This window comes from Lepisma saccharinum, chromosome 30, assembly GCF_977018435.1.
Source record: "Lepisma saccharinum chromosome 30, izLepSacc3.1, whole genome shotgun sequence".
Taxonomy (NCBI): domain Eukaryota; kingdom Metazoa; phylum Arthropoda; class Insecta; order Zygentoma; family Lepismatidae; genus Lepisma; species Lepisma saccharinum.
Window position 1 is genome coordinate 29268036 of NC_139258.1, and position 27757 is coordinate 29295792.

At 35.9% G+C, this 27757-nt stretch overlaps 1 protein-coding gene across 2 annotated transcripts; it reads right to left on the bottom strand.

Annotated features, from left to right (window-relative positions):
* On the bottom strand, positions 1–27594 carry Mpi (mannose phosphate isomerase). Of its 2 annotated transcripts, none has more exons than XM_083115589.1 (7): positions 27535–27594; positions 24164–24484; positions 21000–21141; positions 16068–16241; positions 10270–10437; positions 7428–7630; positions 1–5480 (listed from the first exon to the last, which is right to left on the bottom strand). In XM_083115589.1, exons 2-7 carry the CDS (start codon positions 24479–24481, stop codon positions 5280–5282), a joined length of 1206 nt encoding a protein of 401 aa, XP_082971715.1. In that variant the 5' UTR covers positions 24482–24484; positions 27535–27594; the 3' UTR covers positions 1–5279. The 2 variants fall into 2 exon arrangements, with proteins under 2 accessions (XP_082971715.1, XP_082971716.1); XM_083115590.1 differs by lacking the exon at positions 27535–27594 and adding an exon at positions 27169–27248.
* Positions 27595–27757: the final 163 nt, after the last annotated feature.

Genomic DNA, 27757 nt, shown 5'->3' on the forward strand with positions numbered 1-27757 from the left:
AGTTTAAAGCACAGAAACATGTACAAAATATATTCTTAGTTCACAAAAGCACAGATAACCCTGCTAAATATTCCTAAATTAACATCCTTTGCTGGCAATTTCACATGTGCATGTGCAGCAATATTTCTGAACAAACATCAAGAAAATAAAATCACCAAATTACAAAATAAATTATTTTTTCACTACATAACAGTGACAAATATACAAAGTAAATTAAAACTTTGTACTTATTTTTTAAAAAATTCTCAGTCATGGAAATGTTTATGATTGTATGTATAGATATTTCCTTGCAAGTGAATGTTCACCATAGTGTGAAAACACAATGTACCACAGTGTAGCTGATATGAATTACACATACAAAATACATGATGCTACTTATCCACATTATTTTAAATCAAAATGATCTATCCAAAACTTTATTTTTATATTCCTAAAACATTTTAAAAATTATCACAGATATTAAAGGCACTGTTTACTACTTTATGCATATTCACACTCCTCACAAAAAGTTTGGAATATTGTTGTATTAGACAATATGTGATAGACATGGCTTTGGAATTCAACACCACATGGTATCTGTCTGGTGGACGTTCTTGTCTTTTCACCAACATATGCCACCATGCCTATCACCTATTGCCAAACATAACAACATTCCAAATTTTTAGTAAGGCAGGTAGAATAACTTCAATTACCTTTAGCATTCATAAAATATTGTCTACGAATTCACTTGGTATAAATTATTCAAATGACGATAACATTCAAAAATATCTTGACAATCACTTGACTAGTAATAAGCAAACAGTAAAGCAAAAAAAAATATATGCTCTTAGAGTCCAAATATGCTTTTTTGTATGGTAGTTACAGGGTGAGCATAAAGTCGTTCCCTGATTTCAAACATTTGTTACACAAAAAGTACAATAGGTAGAGATGTGGTTTTCTGGGAATGGCACAAAAACTCAAAAGTTTTGTCATGATAGGCAGAGATATGTTTTCGAGATGTCCCCCCAAAATCACAAGTTTGTTGTTTTATTCATAAACTTCACCATGTGTATGATTTGTTGCACATCGGGAGAATGTGGTCATGATGTTGGACCATCTCTACCAATCCAGTGGTTTGGAAACATGTTACTTAAATTCATGATGGATGCGTTAAACACAGTTCAAGAATTACTCACGTGAAATTTCGTATTTCCGCGTTACACAATTTAATGGTTATTTCCGATTAATTTCAAATGTCTTCATTCACTACGCGTGAGTGAAGGCAGAATGTCTTCGAAATTAATTGGAAATAACCATTAAATTGTGCAACGCGGAAATATGAAATTTCACGTGAGTAATGTTACTTATGTACCGACAAACAGCTAAACCCTAATGTGGAGAGGTTGTCTTACACAAGGAAAGAAATTGAGTATCGTTTAGACATTCTCTGGGCAACAAATGACACACATGATGATGGTAGAAAAGAAAAAAAAGACAAAAAAATGCACCAAACAACAATAGCACAAACTAAAAACAGCTTCGAGGAAAACATAAGTATGGACAACGAAGAAGAAACAAACTGCTGGAGTACTAAGTTTCTCATAATTAAAACAACAAACTTGTGATTTTGGGGGACATTTTGAAAACGCAGCATGTATCTGTTTAACATAAAACTTTTGAGTATTGGTGCCACTTCCAAAATAACGTACAAACCTAGCATACTTACTGTGTAGTAAATGTTTAAAATCAGGGGAAAACTTTATGCTCCCCTTGTACATTAAACTAAATGTGACTGTTCCTCTGAGAAAATTCCTCAAACTCATTTTTTTTCTGGTAATGTCACTGATGAACAGGCAATGCATCTGCCTATTACTGGTTCTACGCTGAAAGATCTTCCTGGGAATTCACAACATATATATTCATACTATAGGAATGAGAGACGCGGTAATAGATAATTAAGGCACTCACGTTTTCCACAACCATAAAATTGAGAAAGTACATGTCACACACTCTCATAGACACAAAAATTAAAGAAACACATGCCATCATGAACTGAACATAGATAGTGGTCAGGCACATGATGCCTGGCTTCCGTTACTGCAGCAATTAACAACGGTCGTTACTGCAGCAATTAACAACGGTGAACAGCAGACATACAGGCGACAGCAGCACACCTAGCGGCGATTTAGGAAAAAACAGAAATGCGCCAAGCAACAACACAACGAATTCCAACGAGGATGGTGGCAGTGGCTACCGAAATTAATAGAAAATAATGTAAAACAGCTTCGCAGAAAAAATGAGTACCTTAATTAACATATATATGTGCATAAAAAAATAGATTCATATTTAAAATTATTTTCTTCTAAAAAAGCTCAACAAACTTGGAAACTAAGTAACAACCTTTAATGTACAGTCAGGATTAATTTAGTGTTGTCGTGGAGCAATTAAAAAAACAAAACTTTCTACTTGGACCATCTGGGCCTCCCCAATGGAGTAGTGGCAACGTCGTTGCCTTGTAATCAAAGAGTCCTAGGTTCAATACCCAGTGGAAGCACATAGTTGTTCGGATCCCACTTTAAACTGTAGTCCCGAGTAGCCTATCTGTGCATAAAGTGGACTGAAAACAACATATCAATAAGGCCATACTGGAAGACGACAAAAGTAACAGTGTAAACATCTGAGGTTAACATACAAAGCAAGTTTATCAAGTATCAAATAAACTACTTTTATACAAATGCTAAATTAACCCATGACTGTACATACATTTTTAGTAACAATAAAAAGTTTTTTTTATGTATTCCTGCTTTCACGAAATCTGAACCACAAATTTAAAATAATGAACAAAATTTACATCATTGATACAATTTTCGAATTAAGGTGTAAGAGAATGCACTATTATCTCCTGGTACCCAAGTAAAATCATTTAACTATTTTCTACATTTCGTATGAAATACTAATTTGATAGGTCCATGTGGGTTCGCAAGGTCCTGCCTTTTTGTTCAGCACTGGTATCGACGGACAGAATTCTGGTTTTGGTGGCTTACAGGATTTTATCCTCAAATCCCCAAAACACTGCATAAACTTAAATGTGCTGCCTCAACAGGAATTAGCCCATATAGATTGTGATATGGCCTGTTTTGCGAGTGCTCCCAAACTTGGTCCCCAGTTTCAGTGTTGATCTAACATTGTGAAGACATTTGAGGAGCTACTTAAAAACAAGTGGCATGCTCTGGTATAGAAAGTCTAGTGTCAATGTGATGTGATGCACTGACCACATATCAATCAATGAGCAGCTTCTTGGCATGTCCTGGTAAGGTCACCATGTGTTCCGTTTTGACTGGGACAGTCCCGTTTCAGAGGTATGTCCAGGTTGTCCCGTACATATTATCAAAAAGCCACTATTTGTCCCATTTTATAAGTCTAGGAGTTATCTTGAAAACATAGTATACATTTCAGAGATGCATCATGCTAAAAAAAAAAGATGCATTGTTTTGCATGTGTTCCGTTATTTGTAGAGCAGTGAGTAAGCATGCAGTTTCTTTAGGGAGTTGCAAGAAAATTTAAAGATCCTGCATCTTGACAAGAACTCAAAAGGAAAAATCTAGAGTTGTGTGTATATGTGGGGGAAAGTTTTTAGGAGATATTTATAATGGTTAGTGAACAATAAAGCTGCTCTCAAGAAGGCTATGTCTTCTGTTAAATACTTTTCATTATTCAACTTCAGCATAGGACTAACATCAGAAAGGACGAGAAACGCTATGTAAATTATACCGAGATTATAATTCCTTTTGACAAGAGATCATATTTCATTTATTGTTTATGATGTATCATTCATGTGATCCATCCTTTAATAAATAATAACAATAATTTTATAATTAAGCCTAATATATTTTTCATGATTGGGGAAGGGGGGGGGGGCAGGGTAAAGTGATCTCGGGTCAAAATATTATGGTCACCCTACACCTTGGTTATCCAAGTTGCTGTTGCACCATAGATTTTGTTAAAAAATACCGTCAATATGTGAGGCAAAAGTGAGTTGCTCTTCCTTCATATTTGGTATCACTTTTCTACGTCTTGAGGAGACCTGGGGTGGGTGATCTCAGGTGTGATATTTTCCAATGTTGCCCAGATAAAGTTTCTCTAGTGTACACAAAGCTTCTAATCAAAACAGGAGGCAACACTGTGGGATGAGCAGAAAGTGCACAATTCTTGCCAGAAGAATGGAACGAATATCAGGCAATATGCAGCAGTAGTTTTAAACTCTCAAGTCCCGAAGTTGCCTACATGGGCGTAAAATTCAGTTTAATAACTGCCATTTGGATTGGTCTCATATCATTTTCAGTATGTAATGTTGGAACTTTTATCAGTATTGGTGAAAAATTTAGATGTGGTTAAGCATTAATAAGTACAGGGTGTTTCAATTAATGGGCATTTTTAAATGTGCGAAAAGAGATGTCTGTTCTAATGAGACAAACTGCAAACCCAAACAATGACATTTGTGGAACAACCCCAGTCATGTTCAAGTTTTAAATATCATGTCCTGCAGATGATCGATCACCTTGACAACGTTCAAACTCAAATAGTCCAGGACTAAGATCGATCATGAGATGTTCCAACATCTGAATACATAACTGTATAAATGTTGTTTTTGAACCAGTCCATGGTCTGTGGCTGACTTTTTGAGGCATGAAGTAATCACAAACAGTTGGGCAATTTAACAGCGATAGCACATTGTGATCAACGTTTCTGAAAGTAGGATAGTTTTGTTGAACAAATAGCACTCCCTAGGTTCTGCCAACATGAGGGAAATTTTCCCACAGCAAACAAAAATACACATTCACTGAAACACCTTGTATTAATAGTTTCTTCACATCAAGACTGATTAAAGAACTATACATGTGAGTGACTACAGTTTAGTTATTATCTGGTTAGCTTGAAGAGATGATAGTTTGACAACCATCACCATCCCCAAATGACGAAATAAATGATTGACTGCTCAAGCATATTCAGTAATTGAGCAGGATGTACATTCAATAAATATTACTACTTCGGACCAATCACAATATACAACCGTTATTACAGAGCATGTAAAATGACTACAATTAATTGACAAACAAAACTGTAGGAAACTGCAACATGCAGTTTTAATAAATAAGGAGCAATCAAATTCACCAATTTGCACTATTTTGACCACACACCAATATAGGCTTTCCCTAAAATGAAGCATAGAAAATGTGCACACTGACATTACCGTACCTAGTATCATGTACTATATATTGGAAAACTTTAACAACCACAAGCTACACATTACCTAGAGCTTGGAACATGAGCAATGGAGTTTCACCAGTAATATGAATTTTCAGAGTTTGCGAAGCACTAAGGAAGAAAACCACACCTCTTTTGAGAATTACTGTATCACTTGTTGCTTCTCCGGATATCACAATAGAAATTGTAGCACTATCCCTGGGAATTGTTGAATAGTCAGGATTGCCTGGGGGAATCTGAAATGAAGAATTTCATGTATGGTATCTACATTTTTCTACAGATGACAAATGTTACAGCAGTTCTGGTGATTGGGGAATGGATTTTAAGGTGTAAAATTATGGTTGGGAAAGGAAAAAAAAAGGTTCTGAAAATGTTTTTAAAAAGGTGTTGATAAAATGACTTTATATAGGTCTAAACCAGTTACATTATTAACATTCTTTATTCAATGCTGTAGCAAATAACATAATTAGTAATTAGTACGGGCATGCATATTTAGTTTGTGACGAAAACACGAAACGTAAAATAACACATTCTAATGTTAATTTTTAATGTTTCTGAAAGGTGTGAGGTGCATTTTACTACCCTGTTTTGTCACGAAATGATGCGAAATGAACTGCAAAATGTGAAAAAGAATGTTATACACAAAATTAAGTTTATTTACCGGCACGACACTTTCTGAAGTTTGAATTAGCCTGTGAGTTATGCAATTCACGGAAAATTGATTAATTCTGCTGTAAATATTTGAGAAGCAAGAATGGACCCCTTTCTACAGAAATAAACTTAATACTCTGGTAACTACATAAATGTGCTATTAGAAGGGGTAAGTTTATTTTGTGTAATAAGAGCAGTTTTTAAATGATTGATTGATTGATTTGGTGTTTTAAGTCCACTTGATGCACAGTAAGGCTAATCGGGACTGGACCTACAGTTTAAAGTGGGATCCAAGCCACTGTGCCTCCACTGGATATCGAACCCGGGACCCTTTGATTACAAGGCAAAGATACTACCACTGCGCCATCAGGAAGGTCAGTTTTTAAATGAAATTTTGGATTATGTTCACAATTTTAAAACAAAAATGTCATCTTATATACTGCTTTTGATCCGTTTTTCACTGCTATAACACCAAAATTGCAGTGCCCCAAATAACGGAGAATTCTATTTCCAGTTAGATGGTGCTCCTCCACATTTTTCCACAATCGTGTGGGATTTTCTTAACAAAAAATTTCCTCAGCGATGGGTCGGATGAGAAGGCTGGATTGCCTGGCCCCCATGGTCTCCAAACCTTACACACATGGATTTCTATTTGTGGGGTTATGTCAAGTTCAAAATCTGGACCATTTAAAAGCGAGAATCACTGAAGCTGTTTCGTCTATCACGCCGGATGTTCTCTGCCATGTATGGGAAGAGGCTGAATATCGTTTTGACGTCTGCATGGCAACTAAGGGTTCACATATCGAAGTCTACTGAACAGGTAAAAAACTTGGAGTTTCTCTTTGCTTTGACCTATCATTCATCTCTCTACCATGCTTTGTTCCAAAACTATGACTGTTTAAAGCCCCAACATTATTTTACGAACACACCGTATATCATATTGGCAATATATCGTCACAATATATGGGGTTATACATGTTGGCAATATATATCATGCCAGCAATATATCATCACGATATTTGGTGATACATATTGTCGGCAAAATATTGTCACTATATTTGGCGATATATCATCACAATATTATAGCAATATATATCATGTCAGTGATACATCATCACGATATTTGGTGATGTATATCATGGAGATGATATATCACTGATATCACGATACGGAAAAAAATATTGTATCGTATCGTCTGTGACGATATATCACAATATCAAATTTCCAATATCGTCCATCCCTAGTGTGGATTCACCACTGATTTCATTCTGGGCACCTTTTGTTATGAGAAGCTGACTACAAAGTCCTGTCATGCACATCCTAGGATCTATTTTTCATCACACATTGATGCCTGAAATTTGAGAGCTGAACATTCTCCAGGTACAATTTTTTATCATTGAAGAACTTTATCATTACATTTATTTCATCATATGACAATTTAATATGCAGCTACACTACATGTAACATTTTGTGATTTTAAGAAACCAATTCACAGTGGCATGTGTACATTCAATTGCATTTCGTACACTTACCTCAATCTTTGCTACAGCAAAGTCAGGAACAGGAGGACTGAAAAGGGTACAAAACTCATCCTCCTTCTTTCCTTTAAACTTCTTCGCTTCAGCTGGTTCACATTTGTATGTTAACATATTACAAAGTGTATCAACGTCCTTGAATTTAGGTGTCAATCCAGCTCGAACTACATTGTCTGAGCATGCCATGCACTCGATGCAATCTAGAAATAATAATAATAAAAACAAATCTTGCAGTTCACTAAATCAGGTTTTATATAATATATGAAAACAATTTTCACCTTCATGTAGTTTGTTATTTGATTTGGTTTAACTTCGCTTTTCTGCCACTTTTAACTAATTGTGAAGATTAGGACGAGTGGTGATATGTGAAAGCTGATAAAGGAATACTCATCAAACTTGGTTCCCTGGTGGTGTAGTACACTGTGCTAACCACTCCACTACAGAAAGAACTACAGCAAGAAGTGAGTTAAGAAGCATATTAAGCTAAGCTAGAGATACAATCACATATGGAAGAAAACACAATTTGTACATGGAAATGTATCAGAAAGTTACTTTGTTAAGTGAAAATAGTTATACAGGGTATCCACAAATTCCTGATACTGTTACAATGAAACTTAACTTCTAAACTATATGAGATAAATACATGCAGTTTTTTGCAACGTGTTCTACAGCTCTCAAAGTTTTATTTACAATTACAACACTTCAACCTGTTCGAGAACTTCTGCAATGTGTGTACGAAGTGTGACAAGATCTGGAACAGGGGTTTCGTAGACATGATCCTTGACATACCCCCAAAGGAAAAAATCCAAGGGAGTGATATCAGGGGAGCGCAGTGGCCAGGAGATTGGTCCATTGTGGCCAATCCATCTCTCAGGGAAATGTCTATCCAAAAGGTCCCTCACATCTAGAGACCAATGAGGAGAAGAAACACGGATTGCAGAAGTTCTCGAACAGGTTGATGCGGCTACGCTGCAGCGTGTATGGATTGTAATTGTAAATAAAACTTTGAGAGCTGTAGAACATGTTGCAAAAAACTGCATGTATTTATCTCATATAGTTTAGAAGTTAAGTTTCATTGTAACGGTAGCAGGACTTTGTGGACACCCTGTATAATATAGCAGAATTTAACGGTCATCAACATGGTCCGAGTGGCATTTGAAACATCATCTAACCCCAATTTTGTTATAACTTCAAAACTACAAGAGATAATTACATTGCGACATTTGCATTATGAAGCCATTCTACTGAAATATAAATTATCAGTCATAATTCAAAATTTTGCTTCTACTTCTGTTATTTTTACATTTTACCTCTTTGGATAATTTCGATAATGTGGATGAATGATGAGTTGAAGATAGGACAACAGTATGATACATCCATGCGTGACCAGGCTTCAAACCTGGGTTTCATAGTATGTTATACATTACACCATGGAGACTGATCGGGGAAAATGCTGCCCCTGAAAAGAAGCCCTACTTATATCCCAATAATTATACAAGTCAAATGGCTTTTGTTGGATCATGCATGGTTAGCAAATAATTTTTTTGGTTTTGGATTGATTGATTGATTTGCTTTATTTTACTTCACTTTTTGTGCCACTTTGGCTAATTTACAAAGATGGGGATGAGTGATGATATGATGAAATTGATGAATGGACACACACAAACACCAATGCCCAGGCCGGGATTCGAACCTGGGACCCCTGGCGTAGTAGCGCGATGTGCTAATCACTCAGCCACAGTGGCCGGCTTCTGGCTTTGGAGAACAGAGTCCACTACCATTGCTGACATCTTGGAATTTTCTTTTACCAGGAATTGTACCCAGGACCACACCAAAGGTGAGAGTGCTAACCATTAGATTAAACAGGAGATTCCCAATAACTGTGACCACTGGAAACAATTTTTAGATTTGTTTAACGTTCAAGGCATTAGCTGGAATATGCTACGATGTAGTTGGGACAATACAAAAAATGTAAGGATTGGACCCAGAATGGTTATGCCTGAATCACACAAGGCTAGATTTCCTGCTGGATTTTCTAGTTGGACTCCAACTAGTTGTGTGGTACTTGCTCACTTGCTAGTTTCTACCTCACACGATATTTATTACCATACTTGACGGTATAATTTTGTTCCCACAAGGAATTGTGCAGAGCAGACAAGCTAAAAAAGATGGATGACAACTTAAGGAAGAATGCCGTAGGATAATAGCTACTGCTTTTATTATTAAAAATTAGAATTAAAAAGAAAGCATGGGCTAGAAATTGGCTCGAAAGAAAATATGATAATGAAGGTGTACTCAACAAACATTTTAATCAACTCGGGTATGTATATTCATACATAATATTTGCACAATTTATTCATAAAAAAATATCTTGTTCAACTAAATATGTGAAACATTTAATACAGTGGTAATAATAAGAATCTTCATTATCGGCTAATCACATCTGTCATGTACAAATCTCATCTCCTTGGATAAATTCCTAAGATTAATGAACACAAATGGATTTTAGCTACGTTACTATTTCTTTCATCGACCAGTAAACAAAAACAACCAACACTCAGTAACCACAGAAAAAAACAACACTATTTGCCTTGCCAAATTCACAGATTACTTTTACATGAACAAACTTTCACCTTGATTGGCTGTTACCACAGAATCTAGCAATTAGAACACAGATCTAGTCATCAAAACCAGTCTAGTAGCCAGCCTGGATGCTATAATTTTCGGCAAAGTAACCGGTCCAACACTAACTATGGCATTCCTACGAATCGCCCTTTATACCATAGCTGAGAGCACTGACCATTAATCTACGAAAAATATATATTACATTAATACATACCTCCAAATAAATATGCATGAGGTTCATTAGGACCAAGGAACATTGCTTCTCCAGGCTGAAGAACAAGGTAATTGAAGAAGTACACTCCAAAACAGCCAACATCTCCAGGAAATTGTGTGTGAATCCTTTCAAACAGTTTGGCATGTACCTGCTCCCTTGAAGATTCGTCTGAGAGAAAGAGAGGCACAAAGAACTGAAAGTTATGCAACAGAAATATGCATTTTCAAAGACACATACCGTATTTACTCATGTATAATGTGCACTTTTTCTCCAAAATTTTTGCTCCCAAAAACTGTGGTGCATATTATGCACGGAATTATTCAGAGAGCCAAAATGAAACCGTACAGGGTCATTCCATGATTTTGGGACACTTGCATTGATTTTTCATGTTTACGGAACCCTATCATGTTATATATCATTGTAAAGCTTAAATCATGCAGTTTCTGAATATGGTAACAGTATTCATGATGGTTGCGGTAAACGCGGTTTAAAATTACTTACGTGAAATTTAAATTTTTTTCGCACTTCCGCATTGCACAATTTCATGGTTAAATTTTATTAATTTCGAAGATCCACTGTCTTCATTCACAAAAGGGTACAGCATTTGAAGCGGAGATGGTACCGCATCACTGCATTGTTTGTTCCCGGGTGGCGGTAGTTGCGATTTCTCCCGTTCGGTGGCGCTTGCGTGCGCATCTTGGTTTGCGTCGTCTGCTTCCTGTTGTCAGGTGGTGTTGCCTTTGGTTTGGGTTGCTGTTTTAAGTCCTCTTTATGCACAGTAAGGCTAATCGGGACTGGACCTACAGTTTAAAGTGGGATCCGAACCACTTGTGCCTCCACTGGGTATCGAACCCGGGACCCCTTGATTACAAGGCAAAGATGCTACCACTGCGCCATGGGGGAGGCCCTCTAGGTGGTGTTGCCAGTTGGGGGTTGGGGGGCTGGGCCGTGCTGCTCGGCAATGTGCCGTTCTTGTTCCCCATGTGGCTGGAGGGGGGTCGAGTATGTGAACCGCATCTTTTCTTTTTCAGGTCAGGGATCTTTCTGAGGACAGGGTGCCAAGTTGGGTGTGCCTGTCCATTGTCCAGGTTCAGTGCTGGTTTCTGTTGGATGATGGCATGGGTTTCTTTGATGGTGTTTTCTATGACAGAGCCGGTTGGGTGAAGTATGGATATGGAGGAGATGGTGTGGTTAGTGGAGTGGAGGTGTTGGGAGAGGCCTGTAGGTGTTGTGGCATTGGCATGTGGTCTATCCAAACTTGCATCCCCCGGTGTCTACAAGACCACAGCCAATGCCACAACACCTACATTGGCAGAACCATCCGCACCGTCCAAGAACGGATTAACGAACACGTAAAAGATGCCAAAAACGACACACATGGGATGCATATCAGCAGTATTTTGGGCGAGAAATAATAGAAAATTACTTCCTGATCACTGCAAATCCATAATGTAATTTACTATTACAGAATAAATAAGGTGGTTAAAGAGTAAAAGCTTTGGGATGATAAACACAGTGGAGGGAGAAGGGGGAGGTGGCATGGGTTGGAGACTTATTGTTTACACAAGAGGATATTCTCCTCTTGGTCCACATAGCAACAGGTGAATAGGTATAGCAATAGGTGAATTGGTATGATGTTATTCACTCCTGATCAGCATAGCAACAGCTCGATGACCTACAATTAAGGAAGACATTTCTTGAAACTGAATTGTACTGCACATTGTAAACAAGATATAATTTTTTGTAACTTTTACCCATCAAAAAAAAGGGTGTGCATTATACACACACATGTAAATACGGTATATGTATTCATTAGAGATGGGACGATAATAAATTTTAGCCGATACCAATAAAGTACCAATAAAGTACCAATAAAATCTACTGATACCGATATTTCCCTAATCCAATATAAAATTCCAAATGGTACTTGAAGAACCTGAATGGTTCGTTGACCTCCTTAATAAGTGTATGTTACCAGATGACTGCAATACATTTATTTTTTTAAAAGTTAGCCATGGAGATCATACATTTATATTCATAAAAATCATAACAGAATGACAAAATATTGCACTAAATTATAAGATATTTATAGATATATTGGACTAGTAAAATTATCGGCAATTTTACCGATACACCAATATGGCTATATTGGCCAATATCAATAGAGTATCGATTAATTGGTCCCATCCTTAGTAGTACTCTGCATGCTCATATTTAACACTATCATTTCCACAAAGATAAGGAAAGGGTGGCATGATTATTACTAGGGCCCGGGACTTTATGTCCTATAAAACTGTGAAATATGTATTGAATTATGTCATAAAAATTTAAAAATATGTCAAACATTGAAAAATGTCAGAAAAATGAAGAAATATTCCCAGTAAAGCCAAAAATATGCACAACAGTACTTTCAAATTTCTCATTACACGGAAAGTCAGTATCTTGCAGGGAAGATCGACTAGGGTGGAGATGGAGTATTAATTGAAGTCAGAATCCCTTTAACTAAAAGAACGTAGTGGGAAAATACTGAAAATAGTGTGCAATTATCCTAACTTTCATTTACTATTATGTCAGTTTTACACCATTGTGGAAACTGTCTGGTGGAGCCATCTCACATCAGTACTTGGGCAGAGACTTGGTTTCTTTTGCCTGTTCTAAAGATAGCAGAGACAGAGTACACACACTGATACGTGGGTGGCTCAAATGACAAGTGATCTTGAAAGTTCTATACTCGAATGCCGATAGAGTAGGGGCTGACATATACCGAATGTTATTTTTACTTTTGACTGATTGTTGTGAGAAGCGGAAAAAAGGTAAGGAAATGAGAACAATTGAAACTTGTTTACGGTGATTCTCATGAATGCACAACAATGATGGTGAATATCTTTCCTCAATAATGTTCGCACAGTTGTTGGTGGGATAAAAAAGGGGAGTATTATTGATCTGTACTAGTTGGTAAGGAAAGAAGGCATCTGCTTTTAATTTCTTTGTCCACAATTTCCTTATCCTACCATCGATAATATAAGCTATTCGTTGTGCTAAAGGTATGAAGAATAAATTATAAAATAACTGATTATATGCAAGACAATTACGAAATTATAGAGAAATATGTCTTATTACGAAAATATTGCAGAAATATGTTGTAAGAACACTAAATTTGAAAAATATGTCAAAATATGCATGATTAAGTTTGTCTATTTTGGTTGATTTTCATCAGATACGTAAAGATCTCGCCCCTTTATTCAATCTGATGCCAAATAAAATATATGTTATAAAGTCCCGAACCCTAATTATTACACAAAAAAAATTAAACAATTTTGTTCCCAGAATGATAAACAATTCATATGTAAAAATTACTAACATTTAAACCCTATCTGGGGTCACTTCATATGGAAGAGGAAATGTTATCACTGACGCATACACTAAAAATTTGTTTATACTAATTTGATGAGACTGCACCCATCTAGGGTAAATGAAACTATGGATAATCTGGAACATATTGAATTGAACATAAAAAAGAATTACAATGAATATGACACAATAAACAATAATATAGCAAGTAGGGTGCAAATTTTATGGTGTTAAGTTACTTTTAGCTATGATTTTGAATATTTTGCTACTGTAAATTATAAGTTCCAAAAGAACAGCTCTTGCTTGCTTCAGCAATTAATTATTATTAAGCATCCCAATCAAAACTTGAAAAAAGAATAAGACTTGTTTTAGATGTTTTCAGGAAAACTAATTCTAAGTTCTAAAGCTGATCCATAACAATTTTAGTCAATTTTGTTTTCATTCTGGTGTTCAGCTCTACCAAAAAATTATGATTTCTTCTAAAGTATACAGTACATGAAAGTTTCTCATTACAAATTGACATTAAAAATTTATTCTCAATTTTAGTAAATAATATGTGATACAACATTCTGGTGGACCTTTTTTTTTCTCATAAAAAAGGTTCATTGGGAAAAATGTCATAAGCTGTTTCTCGTAACAGTGTCCAAGAGGCTAATTGGAGACGGACATGCAGTTTAAAGTGGAATTTGAAGCACATTAAAATATGGCTCTACCAGGTCTTGAACCTGGGACAGGGACACTACACTAAAGGGGAGGCCCTAAGTCTGTCTGAATATAATACAAAGTAATACATGTTTTTCCCATACACAATATATGAAAATTAGTAGCGGCATGCACATTTAGTTTTTAACAAAAAACAGAAAATGTGTGAAATAACATATTGTAGCGTCAATTTTTCAAGTTTTCGAAAGGTGTAAGGTGCATTTCATAACCATGTTTTCTCACGAAATGAACTGCAAAATGCGAAATAAACTCTTAAATATGAAATTTAGGGTTTATTAATTGATGTGACACCTTCTGGTGTCTGAATTATCCTGTGAGTTATGCAATCATGGAAAATTGATTAATTCTACTGTATATATTTGAGGAGCCAAAATGGACTCCATTACACAGGTATAAACTTAATACTCTGATAACTGATAACTAGGGCTCGGAAGTTGAGGAAAAATCCTTTTTTTCGCCTGGTGTTCGAAGATGAGGCCCAACATAATATATGTTCATTTTCGGTCTAATATATGTTCATTTTCGGTCATTGTAGGCAAGAAAAAGGTGGGTTTTATTTGTTCTTTTTAGCCTTTTTGGCATTTTTTGGCTTATTGGTCCTTTTTTAGTCTATTTTTAGGTCTTTAGCTGCAAAATACAGTGACGGCGTCTACTCTGATCACTATGGAGCTTGCGATTTGATTGAAGAAGTAAGTTGCAAACATGCTATAAAATCAAAAATGCCTTCTTATCTTCGCGATTAACACCTTTTTTTTTTGCAATTTCACCTTCTTTCGACTATGTTTTTACTGCCCATTCTCAATTTGATTTTGATTTGAATTTAAAATTTTTGGGAGCGTCAGCACTTAGGCTATTTTGCTCCCGTCACATTATACGGGGGCCAGCCCCTTATCATTACAAATAACAACTCTAACGTTGCATAACTAAAAAATTTAAAATGTTCTGACTTCTGTTAAAAGCTGAGGCTGTAAAGGGGCACTCAGCACGAATAAGGACAAAACACAGGACAACACAAACAAAATTATACTGGCCATGGGGCCAGTCGCCAGAGCCTCGTTAGTCTGCAGTCCAGGGTGTACTATGTGGAAGTGAGGTTGACTATTGGGTGCACTACGTGGAAGGAGCACCCCTTACACCCCATTCTCAATTTGAATCATCATTAGTTCATCACCTCTTAAACATCCTTTCTGTAGTAAAGAAATTTAAAAAAAAAAGAAAGAAAGAAATATATTTGAACCATCCCTGAAACGAGAGAGAAACATTTTTGGATGACTGAAGCAGGTACGGTACAAGGTCCTTTAACCGTAACTTGTCTGGAAGGTCGCGCTGTAAGTGGCAACTTTCTCTTGTTTTGAAGCTTTCAGTTTTTTCGCACTGCGTGTTCCATACCACCAGAATTTTGTATTTTTTTACTCATTAAATATGTAATTAAAACTGAAGTTATTAATTAATTTGGATCACATTTATACGTCCTTTTTTCCACTTTTAGGTCCTTTTTTGATATTTTAGGTCTCTTTTTGGCAATTTAAAGGTCTTCAACTTCCGAGCCCTACTGATAACTATTATATAAATGTGCTATTAGAAGTAAAATGTTAATTTTGTGTAATAAATATAGCTTTATTTAAATTAAAATTTAGGTTTTTATTCATCAGCCAAGTTTTTGTACCAATAAATATGTGGCTCTAAAAATTACTTTATCTGCATATCTAGAAAATAATGCTTACCCATAATTGACAGCCTTTTTAATAATAACTGCAGTTGTAATTTCACTTTATCTTCTGAACATGTCATCACAGCCGAAAAGCACTTCTTGAGTGAGCTTGGGAGCCCAGATTCTTTGCTACTCAAAAGTTGGCTCACAGACTCTTCACCTACAATGGCAGCAAGTTCAGGCAAACCTGGAAATAGTATATTACATTTAGGATATATGCCTCCATTTTGCTCTAAATAGAACTAGCACACGTGAAATATACGTTTGAATTTTACGTCAATGACTTCTTGTTAAATGCTTGCAGACTTACCGCATGGTACAGATATCACAAAACTCCTGGAGCCATGATTTATGATTGAGTTCATGTTTAAAGTCCACTTTATGCACAGTAAAGCTAATCGGGACTTGACCTACAGTTTAAAGTGGGATCCAAACCACTATGTGCCTCCACCAGGTATTGAATCAACGGCTCTTGATTACAAGGCATGACATTACGACTACACCATCGGGAAGGCCATGAATTATTTATGACACTTTTTGTGGTTCATAAAAACATTACGAAATTTTCCTTTCAATAGACAAATCGAGCAATACCAACTATGTGTTAATCCTTTATTTGCATCAAAATTAATATATTTTAACATTTAATAGCATCTTGAGACATAAACTAATCACATTAGATTGACTGTTCTCTCTCATAGACAGACCGGTATATCGAGTTAATTTAGTTTGCCTTGAGTTACTATTTGATAGCTCTAACAGTCAATCACAATTTGTCTCTGTAGCTACTGCAGTTTCTAATATATCAATATCAACATGGAAGAATGAATATGACCGGTGCATAAGGTCTCTTTCCTTTCAGCTTTGCTGACTGGTACTCTAAACAAATTTCCTGGAACTTAGTCATAATGAGTATGGTTTTGGTAAATAGGAGAATTATTGATAATAAGGTTTCTCTAAATATTTACCTGGCTGTCCTCCACCTATGTAGGGGAGGGGATTGCATGAACACCCGATGATGCAAAAGTTCTCATCGAGATCATTGCCAACATTTACAGTGTGTTGCCAAGCCACTGAAAATATCCGCATTAACTACTGCTGTTTGGCAATCACTGGTATAATCACATTCATAGGAGGACTAATAACAACCGTACTTAAGTAACTTTTGATAAAAGCCATGTGAAACGTGTCAAAACATTGAGTATTAGAAACATTTAGCCACTACAAAGAAAACTCCAATTTTCAAATTGTCTTTTTATATCTACTTCTTGCACAGGTAGGGTAATCACGACTGAACATACAGTTTTGAAGTTGTATTGAAGTCAGGTCCCTTTCATTACAAGGTGACAGCATTTCCACTATGCCATTGGCTATGCCTAGTACAGTTTTTATTAGTCCAAGTTCATGTTAAAAATTAAAATAATACAATTACATCTTACATATCCATTGGCATTTCTGCTTTGTAAATTAGCTTTGCCATCAATTTTTGGAATCCTGAATTAGAATACTTTCACACAAAATTTAGGAAGCAAGTACAAAGTGAGCTTGTGGAAATTTTAAGAAACGGGAGTGGAAGTGGTAATAAGATAGGCCTTAATTTTGCAAAGCAGCAAATTAAAAAACATATATAATGATTTTATTAAGGCTTCTTACAGTGGACTCTCTACAAGGGACGAGAAGTGTTCACTAGTTGGAAAAAGTTACGGAATTTGTGTAATAAATTTGAATTTAAAATTTTGGGTGCATCAGCACTTAGGCTATTTTGCACCCGTCACATTATACGGGGGCCAGCCCCTTATCATTATAAATAACAACTCTAATGTTGCATAACTAAGAAACTTAAAATTTTCTGACTTCTGTTAAAAGCTGAGGCTGTAAACGGGCACTCAGCACACACAAGGACAAAAAACAGGACACAACACACAAAATTATACTGGCCATAGGGCCAGTCACCAGAGCCTTGTTAGTCTTCAGTCCAGGGTGTACTACGTGGAAGTGAGGTTGACTTTTGGGTGCCTATGTGGAAGGTACCCCTTCAATTTGTGTAATAAAATGGTTGTATGTATTTAAATGCTTTATGAATCAAACTTACACACATGACATGTCAAAGCGTGTTAATTTCTTGAATATACACATTTCTTCTAAGTGTGAGGAACCAAATTTATAATGCATACAAATTTTATATTGTTCTTTCTAATGTACACCTCTGTTCAGATAGTGACACATACAACTGTTCAACCCTATAAATTTTCCACTTTATGTGAACAGGACTGTATCTCCCCCCCCATTTCCCCAACCCACCCTCTGCCCATTACTTTGATGATCTAAATCTGTACTGTGCTATAGGTTTCAGTGTCTACATCTGTTATTGTGAAATAACTTCCCCACACATACCTTTGTATTTCTACTGGGCAGTTAAAAATGCCCATCATTCAATGATGTTCACTGGAAGAAGTTTTACTGCATCTTAAATTATGTCACTTTTCTGCTACTTTTGGCAAATTATGACGATGAGCCAAAATTATGAACAGATGAAAGTGATGAATGGACACTATAAAGAACATTCATGCCAACACAAGCTGCAACTTATACCCATGACCTTTAGCAGCATCATCACAGAGAAAGTATTTCTTTGGAATAGTTATGATCATTTAAGGAGAGCATCAGCAATATAAAACAGTTGAAAAAAAAACATGTATTAGGATAATCAATAACAGTACTTCTAAAACTTATATCACAATTACTTTTGGACATTATAAACTGTACTATAATTCTTGTTGTGTATATATGTATTGGCTGGATTGTAGAATATTTCTCTTAATTCATAGTTACAGGCAAAAAAGCTTAACAGTGTGGGAGTCTTTGTTGATTACAAGAAGAACAATGGAAGAAATTAAATAATGATAATGATTTTGCAAAGAAAGAAAATAATTTGAATTGCCTGATGATATTTAGGATTTATAATTAAAGTTTACCAGGAATCTCAACAGATTACTTTCGACTTTAATACGATAAAATTATTCCTAATTTCAGTGTTGATGCAGTTATTGCTCCAACAATGTAATGATAGCTCATATGTCAAGATTTATTCTTTAACTGTTTCTGTTTGTTTAACTTTTACCATTATTATAATTGTAATATTGACCAAATTTCAAATAAATGTCTGATGGAGATAGTGGGTGTTTTCCTGAAAATGTTAGATTAAAAATCATGTTTACTTGCTTGTATCAACCATAAATTTAAAGAAAAATATACTGTGTGTTTCAAAAGTACCGCAGCACTTTAAAGTAATAGGTTTATTACAACGAAATATTGTATTTTTACACAGAGGAAAATTTAAAATTTGTTCTGCCCACACTGCTGAATGACGTGTGTACAAGTGATTCCAAAAAGGTGTTGATGCAGGAAAAAGCTCAGTGCGTGTTATGGTTTGCAGAGTTAAATTCTTATGTTCTGGGGAAGAGAAGGTCCCAAACAACATTTGGAAAAACACCTCCAGCAGAGACAAGTATCCAGAGATGGTACAAGAAGTTTAATGCTACGGGAAGTGTAGCAGATTTGCCACGTAGTGGGAGTCCAAGACGAGTGACGATGTGGTGGTGCAGGAGAGCGTGCAACAGAGTCCAATGAAATCTCTTCAATGAAGATCCTTGGAACTGGGAGTGGCAAGGTCTACGTTACACAGTATCTTATGTAAGAAAGTGAAAACCAGACCCTACAAGTTTATAAGACTTGTGCACGATCAGATAGAAGAGGACTGTGACATGAGGAAGAAATTTTGTGAATTAATGTTAAACCGATTAAATGGTGATGCCCTTCAGTGTCTCACTCTTTGCTCTGTTGAGGCCACGTTCAATGTTTCGGAAACAGTGAATAGACACAATTGCCGAATTCGGGGGGGCTGAGAATCCACATGAGAAGAAGGATAGCCCCAAGTTCAATGTGTGGTGCGCTGTTTCCATGGACCACCTCATTGATCCATTCTTCTTCGAGGACAACACGGTGAACGGTGGCAGCTACTTGAACACGTTACAGACATTCCTTGTTTTGGAACTTCACAGGTTAGGCATCATTAATGAGGTCCACTCCCAGCAAGATGTTAACCCCCCCCCCTTTCCCCAACACAAACTTTGCCCTTGAAGTTCGTGAGTTTCTTGGTAGTCAATTTGGGAAGAGATGGATTGACCGTAGAGGACCCACACCTTAGCCCGCAAGGTCACCAGATCTTGTGCCTTGCGATTTCAATTTCAATTTCAATTTCAATTTTCCTTTATTAAAGGGCGAGGTTCAGCCTGTGGCTGTTCTACCACCTTACTGGCTGTGGGGAAGTGTCAAGACAGAAACCAACATATCTTGATGATCTGAAGTTCAAGAGACATTATGTGATTCAGAATATTCTGTACAAGCACAGTCAGAATACAATTCTCGGATTCAAACGAAGATTGCAAGTGTGTTTGGACATGAATGGTGCCCAGCTGGAGATCTGGTGATGAACCAAACCACATCAAACATTAATTTTAAAGTTTCCTCTGTGTATAAAACAATATTTCGTTGTAATAAACCTATTACTTTAAAAGTTAAAGGATTTTAGAATCCTGCAGGACTTTTGAAACACACTGTATGTTGAAAAGGAAACATTTATAATTTTTCTCATCATTTTATCGTTCCAGTATTGAATACCATTTCCCTTTATTGTTCTCTAGCACTTTACCAAAACCAGTAGAAATTAAATTCAAAACATTTAATGTAAATAAATAATACTCAAAACATAAGTGTGAAAAATTCCTAAAATGTATGTAGTAAAATTGATTATTATCAAGTATGAAAAGTTGCACATAAAATATCACATCCACAGATAAATTCACTAAAATGGCATATCTGTACTTAATATGGCTCAATAAAAAGCAATTTGTAGTTGGAGTACACTTCAAATTATGTATAATACCTTCTAGATTTCTCTTGATTTCATCTATTGGTCTGAAACCGCAAAGTGCTTCAAAAGGCGTTAGAGCAATGGCCATCTCTGGTTTATGGTTGGGGTCTTTGTAGAGTTCTGGATGCTCTGTATGAAGTTTTTCAGCATGTTCCTGTTAATAAAAACAAACAGCTATTTTAAAATACTCACAAATGAAGAAGAAGAAGAATGAACAACAGAAAAAAAGAGTGAGGGAAAGTAGGACAGAGAGAAAGAGAGAAAGAGAGAGAGAGAGAGAGAGAGAGAGAGAGAGAGAGAGAGAGAGAGACACATACACACACACACACACACACGTCTGTTTTTTTTAAAATTAACATAACATTTTCACACTTTAGAAAAAGTGCTATGATAAGAGCTAACTAGCATTTCCTTTTGTGGCCTCTTATTTGTTGCCCTATGTTGTGTATTGTATTTGTATCTGGATTTTAATGCAGGTAAGATCACATACTTTTCTGCACAGAGCATCTGGCTACATTTGAACTAATGCTATGATCCCATGTTTGGGGAATTTTACGTAAGATTGAAAAAGATATTATTACATATCCAATGTCTGTGAACCTGTCTTCAATACAGTGAATATATCAAGGATAATTTAACCTGAAGGGGAGTTTTTACACTTGAGTGTAACACGGTACACAGAATGTCTCGTTGCATATTATTTGAAAGCATACCTTAGACATTCAACATTTCATTAGGATTTGCACGACACACCGCATATGATTGATTTCTTATGGTGCAACTGTCATTTCACAAAATTCTATTATTTTCCAAAGAAAAAAAAAACTCCATGTTTCTCCATACATTTTAAAACATATTTCAAGACAGTTTTTCAATGTTTCGCTTGTGCAAGGTCCTCCACTCATATTGGAAAAGAAATGTCTTGACTTTTTCTGGTTGTCAAAGTAGATTTATACATTTCTAAACCAATCTGCAATGCTTTAACTTAGTAATAAATAATTTTTAAGTGTTCGAAAAACATGCAACTCCAAGGAATTGAGTTTATTCATTGCTATTCAAAAATAAATATATTATAATTATTCTTATACAGAATATCTGGTATCAAGCAGCAACTTCAAGAAGTAAAAAAAAAATCAATATTGAATCCTGGAAAATGCAAGCAACTTTCAAGCAATCTTCACGACACTTCCAAGATTTCTAATATCATGGCAAAATTCCTTCAATTTTCCAATCATAATTTCTAGCTTTCTGGATCAGTGGGAACCTTATAACATTTAAATGTGAATAGTACAACCTATTCTACGATTGAAGATTAGCTACTTAACACACTTGAAAAATATTTTTTTTAAAAAAAAAATCATGTGAAAATACACTGGAATCTCACATTTACGTTCCCTGGATTTACATTTTCCTGCATTATACATATTATGCATTCAATATTGATGAACCCAGCAAAACTGCAGCTACAGGGCTGTGCTACGTGGAAATGAGCTTAACTTTTGGATGCCTTCTCAGAAGGTCACCCTTGCATGTCCGAAATTGATGAAGGAACACTGGTGCTATTGACCCTCCTGTAAGTGGAAAATTTTGCATGCCGCTTAAGAAAATGTTATTGTACTTAAGTTCACTACTTATGGAAGAATAGGAAATTTATTACAAAGCAAATTACATGTGGCAGCAGTGTCATGCATTCTGCTTGTGGTGCTGCTATTATTCATGCATGAGCATGATTTTGGTGCAGATAGTAATATTACATTTTTGTTAGGTTCAGATTTCTAATTACCAAATTACTTTTTATTTGCCTGTGTACGTGTGCATGCAATGCTATTGGTAGGTAAAAATGGAGAAAGGTAGCAGGATATTGACACATTCACTTGTGTGTACATTTGGCTACTGCAACCTTGTCGCAATAAACGCATATTTCTTGATCATGCTTTCCTTTCAGATGCAACAGTTTTATTTGATTACAAAATATGCAATAGTGTTACTGACTTTATGTTTTTTTTTTACATCAGTTAGCTTTGATGCCATTAGCATTTCTACTTTCTTTTACCTTTCCCTTTAAAATTACAGTGAAAGTACTCAGGGTTATAAGAGATTTCACTTCTGCAGTGTCATTTTTGGTTTCCACATCTTGGAATAAATTTTGTGCTACATATAACATTGAAATTTAACAAAATCTGACTCAGACAATGACCTGGGGATATTCACAAAAAAAACACCCATGACTAAGCTAGGACTCGAACTTGGAATCATCGGAAGCAAGGCTGTGAGTCTACCAGTAAATATGGTCGGCCACCAAGGCAGCGACACATACAAAAACATATTTAATATTTGACACAAGATTGTCATATGTTTTTGACATAAATAAACAATATCATAATAGGGATGAGCCGAAGCCGATTACAGATGTATGAAAATCGGCTGAAATTGACATATCCGCATCAACAAAAATCCGATATTTACACCGGTACAGATAATACTAGAGTTTTACCTTCTAAGCTTTATAAATTTATTGAAAATTAGGTTATGATTCTTTATCATTGTAGAGTTTTTGTAATAAAATTATTGCAAACTCTCATTCAGAGGATCAACCTACCTCAAAATCAGAAATAAAACAGTACATTGCTGAACCAACTAGTCCACGTGACCAAGATCCACTGTTATACTGGAAATTCAAAAGTGATTATCCAAACCTGAAGCAAGTGGTGAGAAAATACTTGGGTATACCTGCTCCATCAGTATTCAGTGAACGAGTGTTCAGTGTTTCTAGACAAATTTGCAATAAGAGAAGTAGGTTACTTCCAGAAGTGCTTCCAAGTTGAGTCTGCCACCATTAAATTTACAACATTAAGAAGAGGAATTCATTTTGCATTTCAAAGAACTGCTTGTATACTAATGTTACATCTCTTGAGAATATATATGTATATACATATGATATGAAGTACAAATGTACATAGCAAATTTATTTTTGTCATGCTGAAAATAACATTCCATTTCAGTTGAATAATCTTGTGTAGGCCTATCTGAATAGGTTCAAAAAATTATCGGTGAGTACATCGGCATCGGTAAATTTTCAGCTTTGTCACATCCCTATATCAAACAATTAATACTCCAAATACTGCCATTAACAGTGCAAAATGTTCAATCTCTTGAATAAACAATGAACAACATACCTTAGTTGGGTGAGCCTGAATGGACAAAGCTTTGTTGACAGACAAAACCTTAAACAAATAAGGCAACTGCACTCCAAACTGTTTCCGAACTTTATCTCCAATACTTTGTTGATTAATCTGAATCCACTCTGACAACTTCTCATTAGTAACCCGAATGATTGAAGGACCACTCGGGTGCACACCCATCCACAGCTCAGCGTATGGTTTCTTAGGGTCTATGGTAATTCCTGCATCAATGTTATTTACAAGTTGTGCCACTTCACTCTCTTCTCCTATCTTTCCCCAAGCATAGTTCTGTACTGTACAAAGTAACTCCATGCTCTGCAAAGAGACAAAGTCAAAGAAATAATAACAAAATTGTAAAAATAATATACATTGCTGTATATTCTAACTCAGCACACATATAAATTACTATATTCTAAGTTCTCATGACATATGCTACCATCTATGCAACAGAATCCTTCTCTAGAGGTCATACATCCAAATACTGAGAAAAGCGTGGATACGATTTGTATGTTCTGTCTAGGGATGGACACAAAGCATCATGTGTGTGATAATTTACAAATAAAATTTACGATTCTAGACACGAGATTGGATTAAAATATTCATAATGAACTATTTCATAAAATTATGAAGTACATTGTGGTGTCATTTTTCTTTAAAAAAAACTTGAGTATAAAAGCATACGCTGATGCATGAAAAGCATTATCAAAAGTGTGTTACTTGTGTGAAACAGTCGATTTTTGCGAATTTTTTTGTTTCACAAGCAAATATAGCTATATAATCCTGATACTACCACGACACCAAATTTTAACTATGTTTGCCTAACCTAACCACACGTCAATGATTCGTGGGGCTAGTGTCAATGGTTCGCAATTATTTTGCAATTTCTAGATGTTTCCGATAAATTTTAACTACAGATTAGTCATTAACAGGCCTCAATTAGTAAGTATGCCAAATATGAAGAAAATCGGAGAGGGGTCCGGTCATCTTCAGTCATACCCTTCATTGTTAGGTTAGGTGGGTCAGGTTTAAGGCTCTTAGCATTAAAATAGCTTGCCTAAATGCTTCCAACAGCTGATTAATATCCAGTCTGAAGTACAAAATCCCCTCTGGGACTTGCATGAAAATTCTCGAGAACGGCTAGAGTCTACTTTACGTCCTTATCTGCATGGTGATTGTTTCTTTTTCGCGGTGCGGCAGCCGGCATCTCTTCGGGTAAGTACCTTTTTCTTTTTACACTTTCTGTTCACGACAGCCCCACTAACCATTCACGGGGATGAGGTATGCCTACGAGGTTGGGTTAGGCATGTTAGGTTAGGTTTTATTAGCACTCATTTCACCCCTAAATATGTGCTTCATCATCGAAAAAAATCCTCAGTACGTTCAATTACACATATCCGGACAACATCAGTTCTTCTCGATTTACTCCTCCAGGAAATTTTTCCTCGCTTTGGGATTTACGTTGTTGAATTCCTTATAAAATAAGCTTTCCAACGATATATGACAAACTTACTTTTCAAATCATAATTTTTCCAGTAAATAATAGCTATTTAGTTAAAATTTCGGTAAATGTCTGTTATATCGGAGACACTTTTCTTCAAATTTACAGGGGAAACTACTTACGGAAATGAGTTTCTGTTGCATTTATCAAACTTCGTGGAGGTATTTTGTCACTATGGAATGCTGCACAACAGAAAATAAGCACTTTTGATGTAATAAAGTAGACTTTTGTGCGAAGCGACAACATTATGCCGTTGTTTCCATTATGAACCTGCAGATGGCACGAGTGTCGAAAGAAACGTTCCTTTTTTTTACCAGAATTTTTTCATTTTTATTTTTTTAACTATGCTTACCTTACCTAACCTAACCTTGCCGGAAATGGTTCGTGGGGCTACCGTGAATGGTTTTTGGGGCTATCGTAAATGGTTTCTGAGGCTATCGTGAATGGTTTTTGGGGCTATCGTGAATGGTTTTTGGGGCTATCGGGAATGGTTTTTGGAGTTATCGGGAATGGTTTTTGGAGCTATCCGTCAGTGGTTTGTGATGACATAATGAACACGAAAGTAGGTATTTTTCGGTTAAGAAGGTTGCAAAACTGCATGCCCACTCCAAATCGACAAAACACAAGCACGACACGTGATGATCCACAGCTGTGCGCGAATTATTCTAGGTTCCGCAACAGAAGAAAGGACCCAAAAGAATTACTCGTAATGTGAAAAATCGAAGTTATTTTCGTGTAAAAAGCATAATGGCACCTTGAAATAGGCTCCGCAATACACAATTGGTAAGTACGAACCATTTGAAACTGAAAATTTGCGTTAGGGCTAGAGTCTAGTTTACATCCTTCTTGCCCGTTTAAGTCTTTTTTGCCCACTCCTTCTTGCATATTTACAAAACCGTCCTAGGAGACAGCCGGCGCTCCGGCATCCGTAGGGTAAGTAAGTTTTTCTTTTTACACTTTCTGTCACTAACCATTCACGGGAACGAGGTATGCCTACGAGGTTAGGTTAGGCCTGTTAGGTTAGGTTCCATTAGCACTCATTTCACCCCTAAATATGTGCTTCATCATCGAAAAATGTCCTCAGTACGTTCAATCACGTATATCCGGACAACATCGGGTTTTCTCGATTTTCTCCTCCAGAAAATTTTTCCTCGCCTTGGGATTTAGTTTGTTGAATTCCTTATACAATAACCTTTCCAACGATATATGACACGTATTCCTTATGAAAAGGACGTAAACTAGACTCTTACCTGCGTTAGAAATGTGTCTCCGATATAACAGACATTTACCAAAATTTCAACTGTGCTAATTAGTTTATTCAACCTCCAAAATCGTTTCCAGAATTCTAAAGGGCTTCCTATACTCCTACAAAACTTGTAAATAAATATTCTCGTTCCGCTTCTGATAATTCAAAATTTGGGAGGCTTTTAAGTGAAGCGGTAATCGCGGTTTTAAAAGACAGTCCTTTTTCAAAAAGGGCATTTAGACAAATTGGATTTACCTTGAAATCTTGGAAGTAGTGTCTTTTACAGAAGTTCACTGAAGCGTCAAGTAAAATGGTTCCGTTACATTACAATGCTGTCACCTTTTATTACTTAGATTCCCAGAAAAAAATCTTCTGATACACATATCTGTAGTATTATCTTATTGTCATCAGCCAAAAAGGGTCATAAAAATTTAAAACTCTTCATTAATTCTGTTATTCTCAAATATCTGATGCACTACACATAAACACAGCTATTACGGATTACTGAAATACATTAAAAGGACCCGTCCCATGATTCATTTTCTGCATCACACGTTATATTTCATTAAGCGACTTCAATATTTTTTTGTCTTTGATATATATTATAAGGATAACACTCACAAAATAATTATCTGCTTTCGTGTATTCTTCAATTCACAACAGCAGAAGCATTAATTCGATTCGAACAAACAGCGTTGCCAAAGACTGCCTCAAAATATTCCAAGAAAGCACTCCTTGCTTAGTTCTTGATGCTTGCCCCCACTTTCACCTATTGCGTTCCTAATGTTAAATAATTGATTTCTTGAATTTTCATGTCAACTTTATGCATAGATAGGCTAATCGG